Source organism: Gymnodraco acuticeps, unplaced genomic scaffold (genome assembly GCF_902827175.1).
Source record: "Gymnodraco acuticeps unplaced genomic scaffold, fGymAcu1.1, whole genome shotgun sequence".
NCBI classification, from domain to species: Eukaryota; Metazoa; Chordata; class Actinopteri; order Perciformes; family Bathydraconidae; genus Gymnodraco; species Gymnodraco acuticeps.
In genome coordinates this window covers 15932-26641 of record NW_022991914.1, presented here as the reverse complement: position 1 = coordinate 26641, position 10710 = coordinate 15932, and the positions used below count along the sequence as shown (strand labels likewise).

At 39.3% G+C, this 10710-nt stretch overlaps 1 protein-coding gene across 1 annotated transcript; it reads left to right on the top strand.

The window, feature by feature from the left end:
* Positions 1-240: 240 nt before the first annotated feature.
* smyd1a (SET and MYND domain containing 1a) lies at positions 241-7717 on the top strand (the record flags this gene model as incomplete). Its single annotated transcript, XM_034200144.1, is given in 5 exon segments — positions 241-436; positions 679-771; positions 1221-1384; positions 4272-4440; positions 7486-7717. Coding segments are annotated over 5 exon segments (721 nt in total), but the record flags the coding sequence as incomplete, so codon positions are not given.
* Positions 7718-10710: the final 2993 nt, after the last annotated feature.

Genomic DNA, 10710 nt, shown 5'->3' with positions numbered 1-10710 from the left:
GTCTGTGAGATACAGTATGATGCTAGAGTCAACAGCTTAGCTTAGCATGAAGACAGGAAACAGGAGGATCGGATCATGGAGACTAGCCTTCTGTTAGCGGCTGAAACCGGTCAGCTGTGTGCGTCTCATCGTCGTCTTGAAATTAAGTCATAAATTAACAACTAACTGACACAATATTGGGATTGGAGAGGTAGCAAAAAGCTGCTATCAGATCCAGAAAACGCTTCTCTTCTGTCCCAGGATCGAGCTGCGAGCTGTGGGGAAGATCTCCGAGGGTGAGGAGCTGACCGTGAGCTACGTGGACTTCCTCAACCTGTCTGCTGACCGCCAGAAGAACCTGAGGGAGAGTTTCCACTTCGAGTGCACCTGCCAACACTGCAGCGAGAAGATCAGTGACGACCTGATGACGGCCACCGCAGAGAAGGGAGGAAGCAAAGTCGGTTTAACATCAAATCTAACTTTATTTGTATAGCCCAATATCACAAAACACGTTTGTCTCTCAGTGGGCCATTTTTTGTTCTTTTGGCATTTCTTTGGCAGTCCTTTTTGAAATGTTATGTATATGATGGAGTTACAGCAACATGATAAAAGTCTCACCAAATACAGAATCCTTTCCACTTCTCTATTTACCTTTTTGAGGTCCTGTGTATTGATTTGTGTGCTGTGTCTCTCTCTCAGCCGTCTGCTGATAAGGTGAAGGAGATCATCGCCCTCAGTAAGGAGTATCTGGAGAAGATTGATATTGCCCGTATTGATCGGGACTATCATAAGGTACGCCACTTAAATCCTGGATTTATTATTGTTGGGAAAATCCTGAACGTCCTCTTCCAACATGAGAGCAACGTGATGACAAAGGTATCCCAACTGTAGCTGTGAACATGACAGGATGTGTGATTACCTAGAAGAGCATCAGGACTGTTTGAGGCAGATGATAGCTCTGTGATTAACATGATGATTCAGCCTCTATGGAGAGAGACATCAAGCATGCTCATTTCTGACGTGGAGCTAATCTGAAGTAAACATTGAATACTGCTTTCTATTCCTCCATCTTGTGACTGTGTGACTCCCTCTCTTGGATATCAGCATGTGAAGGACACTGTTCAGGAACTAGTTGATGCTCTGTATGTGATGACTCCTTCCATTCTGGAGAGCATCCTGAGACATGGATTGTCTTTCACATAATGCTTCACCATCTTCCTGGTTACTGTGTTGTCTCCCAGGTGGTGACCTTGTGCTGTGAGTGTCTGGAGAAGCAGGAGAACGTGTTGGCCGACACTAACCTGTTGAAGCTGCGTGTGTTCAGCATCACCAGTGAGGTGCTCTCTTTCCTGCGCAACTTCTCCGAGGCTTCAGACTACGCCCGCCGGATGGTGGAGGGATACACGTGAGTAATATGACTCAACACAACCATGATTACACTGAAGACACCAGGCATCAGTCTGTCAGCTCATAGAGTCCTATTGTGAACCCCAGAGAGGGCAAAAGTACACACGTCCTTTACTCAAGTAGAAGTACAGAGACTCGTGTTTAAAAATACTCTGGTGAAAGTAGAAGTACTGACTAAACTTCTTTACTCAAGTGAAAGTAAAGAGGCTTTGAAATGTACTTCAGTAAAAAGTACCCATAGCTACCAGCTGCTTTAAAGAGTACCTGACCTCCCTTTATATTAATAGAACAATAATGTCATTGTTAGCTAATGAATGTTTCCATGCTGAACAACGGCAACATGACAACGTTTCCATTGGTCCCTCTTCTTTAGAGGAGACCAGGAAATGATGGATACACGGATCGTGTTCAAATCAATAGGCACGCAATGACTCTAAAGAATAATGATCACGCATCAAACACACATTCAGACTAAAGGAACCAGCTGTTTGGGAAATGAGAGAAGTAGAAAGTACAAGTATTTGTGTTCAACATGTAAGAAGTAGAAAGTACAGGTATTTGTGTTCAACATGTAAGAAGTAGAAAGTACAGGTATTTGAGTTCAACATGTAAGAAGTAGAAAGTACAGGTATTTGTGTTCAATATGTAAGAAGTAGAAAGTACAGGTATTTGTGTTCAACATGTAAGAAGTAGAAAGTACAAGTATTTGAGTTCAATATGTAAGAAGTAGAAAGTACAGGTATTTGTGTTCAACATGTGAGAAGTAGAAAGTACAGGTATTTGAGTTCAACATGTGAGAAGTAGAAAGTACAGGTATTTGAGTTCAATATGTAAGAAGTAGAAAGTACAGGTATTTGAGTTCAATATGTGAGAAGTAGAAAGTTCAGGTATTTGAGTTCAATATGTAAGAAGTAGAAAGTACAGGTATTTGAGTTCAATATGTAAGAAGTAGAAAGTACAGGTATTTGAGTTCAACATGTAAGAAGTAGAAAGTACAGGTATTTGAGTTCAACATGTAAGAAGTAGAAAGTACAGGTATTTGAGTTCAACATGTAAGAAGTAGAAAGTACAAGTATTTGAGTTCAATATGTAAGAAGTAGAAAGTACAGGTATTTGTGTTCAACATGTAAGAAGTAGAAAGTACAAGTATTTGAGTTCAATATGTAAGAAGTAGAAAGTACAGGTATTTGTGTTCAACATGTGAGAAGTAGAAAGTACAGGTATTTGAGTTCAACATGTGAGAAGTAGAAAGTACAGGTATTTGAGTTCAATATGTAAGAAGTAGAAAGTACAGGTATTTGAGTTCAATATGTGAGAAGTAGAAAGTTCAGGTATTTGAGTTCAATATGTAAGAAGTAGAAAGTACAGGTATTTGAGTTCAATATGTAAGAAGTAGAAAGTACAGGTATTTGAGTTCAACATGTAAGAAGTAGAAAGTACAGGTATTTGAGTTCAACATGTAAGAAGTAGAAAAGTACAGGTATTTGAGTTCAACATGTAAGAAAGTAGAAAGTACAGGTATTTGGGTTCAACATGTAAGAAGTAGAAAGTACAGGTATTTGAGTTCAATATGTAAGAAGTAGAAAGTACAGGTATTTGAGTTCAATATGTAAGAAGTAGAAAGTACAGGTATTTGAGTTCAACATGTAAGAAGTAGAAAGTACAGGTATTTGAGTTCAACATGTAAGAAGTGAAAAGTACAGGTATTTGGGTTCAACATGTAAGAAGTAGAAAGTACAGGTATTTGAGTTCAACATGTAAGAAGTAGAAAGTACAGGTATTTGGGTTCAACATGTAAGAAGTAGAAAGTACAGGTATTTGGGTTCAACATGTAAGAAGTAGAAAGTACAGGTATTTGAGTACATGTAAGAAGTAGAAAGTACAGGTATTTGAGTTCAACATGTAAGAAGTAGAAAGTACAGGTATTTGGGTTCAACATGTAAGAAGTAGAAAGTACAGGTATTTGAGTTCAACATGTGAGAAGTAGAAAGTACAGGTATTAGAGTTCAACATGTAAGAAGTAGAAAGTACAGGTATTTGAGTTCAACATGTAAGAAGTAGAAAGTACAGGTATTTGAGTTCAACATGTAAGAAGTAGAAAGTACAGGTATTTGGGTTCAACATGTAAGAAGTAGAAAGTACAGGTATTTGAGTTCAACATGTAAGAAGTAGAAAGTACAGGTATTTGAGTTCAACATGTGAGAAGTAGAAAGTACAGGTATTTGAGTTCAACATGTAAGAAGTAGAAAGTACAGGTATTTGAGTTCAACATGTGAGAAGTAGAAAGTACAGGTATTTGAGTTCAACATGTGAGAAGTAGAAAGTACAGGTATTTGAGTTCAAACATGTAAGAAGTAGAAAGTACAGGTATTTGGGTTCAACATGTAAGAAGTAGAAAGTACAGGTATTTGAGTTCAACATGTAAGAAGTAGAAAGTACAGGTATTTGAGTTCAACATGTAAGAAGTAGAAAGTACAGGTATTTGAGTTCAACATGTAAGAAGTAGAAAGTACAGGTATTTGAGTTCAACATGTGAGAAGTAGAAAGTACAGGTATTTGAGTTCAACATGTGAGAAGTAGAAAGTACAGGTATTTGAGTTCAACATGTAAGAAGTAGAAAGTACAGGTATTTGGGTTCAACATGTAAGAAGTAGAAAGCACAGGTATTTGAGTTCAACATGTAAGAAGTAGAAAGTACAGGTATTTGAGTTCAACATGTAAGAAGTAGAAAGTACAGGTATTTGAGTTCAACATGTAAGAAGTCAAAGTAAAAAGTCGTCATAAGTACTGATACCAGAAAAATGTACTTAAGTACAGTAACGAAGTATTTGTACTCCACTACTACTTCCAACACACTCAGTAGGATACTTCATGTGTTTCTTTAGGAAGCTGTGTCACCCTAACAACGCTCTGCTGGGGATGGCCACCATGAGAGCCGGAGTCACTCACTGGCACGGCGGACAGATCGAGGCCGGACACAAGTTCATCTGCAAGGCTTACGGCATCCTGATGGTGACGCACGGACCCAACCACGCTATCACCAAGGACCTGGAGGTACAGGGTGGAGAGATGGATAGATTTAGCTTATTTGTTCATAGTGTCGTGGACAGTCCATTGATCAGCTGTCACAAACACAGTACACAGAGCAGCTTTAGCTCATTTCCAGCTGTTGTCCAGATGATATTAGACACCTTTTTTAAATCACAACACATCAACAGCATTAGTTATAAAGAAAGGATGAAAGACAAGTAGATACAGGCGAAAGGATAAAAGAGAACAATAAAATGCAAACAATACACGTTACTACGTACATGTCACATATAGCACATCACAATTACACAACAGAAACGAGGGGAAACATCCGTGATAGGTAGGTAGATAGATGGATGGATGGACAGATAGATAGATGGATAGATAGATGGATGGATAGATAGATGGATAGACAGATAGATAGACGGATAGATAGATAGATGGATAGACGGATAGATGGATGGATAGATAGATAGACGGATAGATAGATAGATGGATAGATGGATAGATAAATAGACGGATAGATGGATAGATGGATAGACGGATAGATGGATGGATAGATAGATAGACGGATAGATAGATAGATAGATAGACGGATAGATGGATAGATGGATAGATGGATAGACGGATAGATGGATAGACGGATAGATGGATGGATAGATAGATAGACGGATAGATAGATAGATAGATAGACGGATAGATGGATAGATGGATAGACGGATAGATGGATAGATAGATAGATAGACGGATAGATAGATAGATAGATAGACGGATAGATAGACGGATGGATGGATAGATGGATAGACGGATAAATGGATAGATAGATAGATAGACGGATAGATAGATAGATAGATAGACGGATAGATGGATAGACGGATAGACGGATAGATGGATAGATGGATAGATGGATAGATGGATAGACGGATAGATGGATGGATAGATAGATAGACGGATAGATAGATAGATAGATGGATAGATGGATAGATGGATAGATGGATAGACGGATAGATGGATAGATGGATAGATAGACGGATAGATAGATAGATAGATAGACGGATAGATGGATAGATGGATAGACGGATAGATGGATGGATAGATAGACGGATAGATAGATAGATAGATAGATAGACGGATAGATGGATAGATAGATAGATGGATAGATGGATAGATAGATGGATAGACGGATAGATAGATAGATAGACGGATAGATAGATAGATGGATAGACGGATAGATGGATAGATAGATGGATAGACGGATAGATAGATGGATAGATGGATAGATAGATGGATAGATGGATAGACGGATAGATGGATGGATAGATAGATAGATAGACGGATAGATGTATGGATAGATGGATAGACGGATAGATGGATAGATAGATAGACGGATAGATAGATGGATAGACGGATAGATGGATAGATAGATGGATGGATAGACGGATAGATAGATGGATAGATAAATAGATAGATGGATAGATGGATAGACGGATAGATAGATAGATAGACGGATAGATGGATAGACGAATAGATGGATAGATAGATAGATGGATAGATGGATGGATAGACGGATAGATGGATGGATAGACGGATAGATGGATAGATGGATAGATGGATGGATAGATAGATAGATGGATGGATAGACGGATAGATAGATGGATAGATAGCTAGATGGATAGATGGATGGATAGACGGATAGATGGATGGATGGATAGACAGATGGATAGACAGATGGATAGATAGATGGATATATTGATAGATGGATAGACGGATAGATGGACGGATAGACGGATGGATAGATGGATAGACGGATAGATGGATAGATGGATGGATAGATAGATGGATAGATAGATGGATAGACGGACAGATAGATGGATAGATAGATGGATGAATGGATGGATGGATAGATAGATGGATAGATAGATGGATAGACGGATAGATGGATGGATGGATAGATGGATAGACAGATGGATAGACAGATGGATAGATGGATAGACAGATGGATAGACAGACGGATAGATGGATAGATAGATGGATAGACGGATAGATGGATAGATAGATGGATAGACGGATAGATGGATAGATAGATGGATAGACGGATAGACGGATAGATAGACGGATAGATAGACGGATAGATGGATAGACGGATGGATAGATGGATGGATATACGGACAGATAGATGGATAGATAGATGGATGGATAGATAGATGAATAGACGGATAGATAGATAGATAGATGGATAGATGGATAGACGGATAGATGTATGGATAGATAGATAGACGGATAGATGGATGGATGGATAGACGGATAGATAGATAGATGGATGGATAGATAGATGAATAGACGGATAGATAGATAGATAGATAGATGGATAGACGGATAGATGTATGGATAGATAGATAGACGGATAGATGGATGGATGGATAGACGGATAGACGGATAGATAGATGGATAGATGGATAGATAGACGGATGGATGGATAGATAAATAGATGGATGGATAGATGGATAGATAGATGGATAGACGGATGGATAGATAGATGGATAGACGGATGGATGGATAGATGGATAGATGGAAAGATGGATGGATGGATGGATAGATAGATAGATAGATGGATGGATAGACGGATGGATAGATAGATGGATAGATAGATGGATAGATGGACAGATAGATAGATAGATGGATAGATGGATAGATGGATAGATAGATGGATAGATGGATAGATAGATGGATAGATGGATAGATAGATAGATGGATGGATGGATAGATGGATGGATAGCTAGATGGATAGATGGATGGATAGATAGATGGATAGATGGATGGATAGCTAGATGGATAGATGGATAGATAGATAGATAGACGGATGGATAGATGGATAAATAGATAGATAGACGGATGGATGGATGGATGGATAGATAGACAGATAGATATATATATGATGGATAGACGGATGGATAGATGGATGGATGGATAGATAGACGGATGGATATATAGATGGATGGATAGATATATAGATGGATAGATAGATAGATGCATCCAAATTCTCTTACCAACCTTCTTTTCTTCCTTCAGTCCATGCGCACGCAGACTGAGCTGGAGCTGAAGATGTTTAAGGAGGACGATAAGAAGTACCAGAGCATGAGAGACGCCGCTCTGCAGATCACCGTCTGAATATGAGGAAGAGGTCTTTACTGCAAGACCCTCACCTTCATCACCTTCATCACTGAAACATGACGTGTTCATGCAGTATGTCTGATATTACACTGTTCTGTTTAAACTAATAAAACAGTCCAATAAAAGTGAAGGTAAATGTGTTTTTATCACTCGTACACAAACAAACATACGGAGTTATGAGTCCATCAACCCCTCCTCCACCCAAGCATTATTCATTAAGTAAACTGTCAAATCTATTGTCTCTACATCTCATCTCCAAATAATACTGTGTTAGTCTAGTTTGTAGCTTAGTGAACCTGGAAATGTTGAATACAACGTTTTATAGAAATGTATAATAGCGTCCCCAGCACATAGAAACTGCCAGATGCTAACTTGCAGATGTTGGGTAATTTTCAGAGTTAGCATTAGTGTTAATTAGCATTTATGGCATTATCGCCTGTATACAATAGTTAACAACAATATTGGAGTGGTTTTGGGGTTACTGAAGAGTCCATTTCTGACATTTCCAGGATGAAAAATGTCAGTTTTAACTAGAAAGCGGACTCTCTGTACTCTCTGTGGGCTGATTTTGACGACCATGAGTAGTGTTGCATCCATTGGATATAGAGAGCACAAGATGAACATAAGTATCTCTACTGTGGCTGATGTTTTTACACATAAATAAGCAATCTGTCCAATCCAAATGTCCCCTAAATCTTCCAAATCGACCCAAAATGAATCATAATCAGCCCAGAGAGAGATATTGACATTTTCTGGTTAAAACGGACATTATTTTTATCCTGAAAATATCAGAAATGGCATCCGGCAGTTTCTATGTGCTGGATGCTGCATACATAAAACGTTGGGGTACTCAACAGTTACGGGTACCCAACAGGACTCTGATATTCTAAAACAGCTTGTTATAATAATAATAATTCCTTCCATTATAGCGCTTTTCCAGATGCTCAAAGCGCTTTACACATTACACACATATCATACATGTAACGGTCATGTACTGTGGACAGTACCCACAGGAGCAAATTCAGGTGAAGTGTCTTTCCCAAGGACACACCGGCTTTCAGGGTTCATACACTTTTTCACCAATGATTTTCCATGACCTAATTTTCCATGACCAAAACAATTACTCTTTCTCAGCGGTACATGGAACAGGAAAATAAGGTCTGAAACATGTTGTGCCTAAAACAAATCAAATAGTAGGCTTACTAGCTAACTAAAATCTCTCACCAGCAAAATACCTCGACAGTTAAATGCCATTTTACGTTTCATTACTATACGATACAGTATTTATTATCATTATATTACTATTTCGGCGATTAGATCAAATATAAATTATATTTGATGCAACTTTAGTTAAATTTCCATGACTTTTCCAAAACTTTGGGAAAAATATTGTTTTCCAAAACTTTTCCAGGGCCTGGAATTAGCATTTTTAATTTCCATGACTTTTCCAGGTTTGTAATGACCGTAACCCCCTGATCCCACCGGAAGCGTCTGCGCTGCGACCTCCTCCTGCGTCATAACCCACCAGGCGCGTTTCAAAACGTTGCGGAAGCGGAGCGTCGTGTGTGCAGCCTCGCAGTTGTTGGATGAACGTTCCACTTCCTGCCTGCGCCGCGTAAAAATAGGATTCATCCTATATTTTAGAAATTCCTTGCGGCGAGGAGCTTCTGGGACGCTTCGAGCCGCGGCGCAGCGGGTCTGGTGGAATAGCACCCATTGACTAGAGTGGCCGCGATCGCTAAAAACGCCGCAGCCGCAGCGCAGACGCTCCTGGTGGGATTAGGGGGTAAGAACCCTGTGCTTTTCAGACGCAGCGGCGGCGGGTTTCGAACTGGTGTTCCCCAACGCCCCCTTGATCTGATGATCAACGCACAGCCCACTGCGCCACTCCGCCCATCTTCACACCTCAAAGTCATCAAGGCGCTTTACAAGTACACATTACACACATATCATACATGTAACGGTCATGTACTGTGGACAGGAGCTAATTCGGGTGAAGTGTCTTGCCCAAGGACACAACGGCCTGACGCAGTGGCGGGTTTCGAACTGGAGTTCCGCAACGCCATCTGATGATCAACGCACAGCCCACTGCGCCACGCCGTCCCTTATATTGAAATACCAGGAAATTAAAGATTGATATTGCTTTAATACAAGAGATAATGATTACCTTTACAGACAGTGATAGAGGAGACGAGGTGAAGCTACTGAAGGAAGAAGATCTGAGATATTTCAAACATGAAAAACCACTTTTATTGGAAGTATTGACAGATATGTCCTATTATATAGGACGATAAGAATCCACTTTATTGACAGAAAGAAGCAGAATCTAAAGGGGAAACCAAAACGGTATCAAAACGTGTAAAATAGAACAGTTTCTCATCATAGGTCACAGTTCATGGGCATCTGCATAGGGGTCAAAGGTCAAAAACAGTCTTATTTACTGAAGCAGTGCATTTAGCTTTTAGTTCAAATCTCTCTTTTAATCCACTGTGCCATCATGATAACAAAGTTTTACTTATTATAATTTCCTTTAGAATTACAGAAAGACAGATATCCCTTATTAAATAAAAACATATTCTAAACACAATTTTTAATTAATTCAATATATATATATCACAACAAGGAGAAACATATCTTCCGAAGCCACTGCATAAAAGATAATTTAACAAGTCATTGCTGTACATTACATGAGTGTTTTCCAGCCGGAGTCCATTAGAAATCACAAAGCGTTTAAACCAGGGGGGAAAACTCCGTTTCATCGTGGGCCACATCAACTCAAAGGGCCGGTTGTAACTTTAAGACTATATAAATAAATAATGTTAATTATTACATGCCTTAGTTGAATACTCGATTCTGAATGGTCAATTCAGAACACGCTGTCAAGGACTTATTGACCGTTGTTAAGGACGCTTACATCTGCAGAAAGAAGTTCGGTCGATTGAACTTTATACAGTTTTTTCAAACTGGGACAAGAAAACAGCGGAGAAGTAACGGGGCAGAAACCCTCCTTTTTACGCAGCGGTCCAGACATAGACATCAAACGGCGACACATATTCAGTGCAGGGCTTCAGTTAGCCGGTAATTACCGGTTTTTAGCTGGTAAAATTGAATAAAAACCGGTCA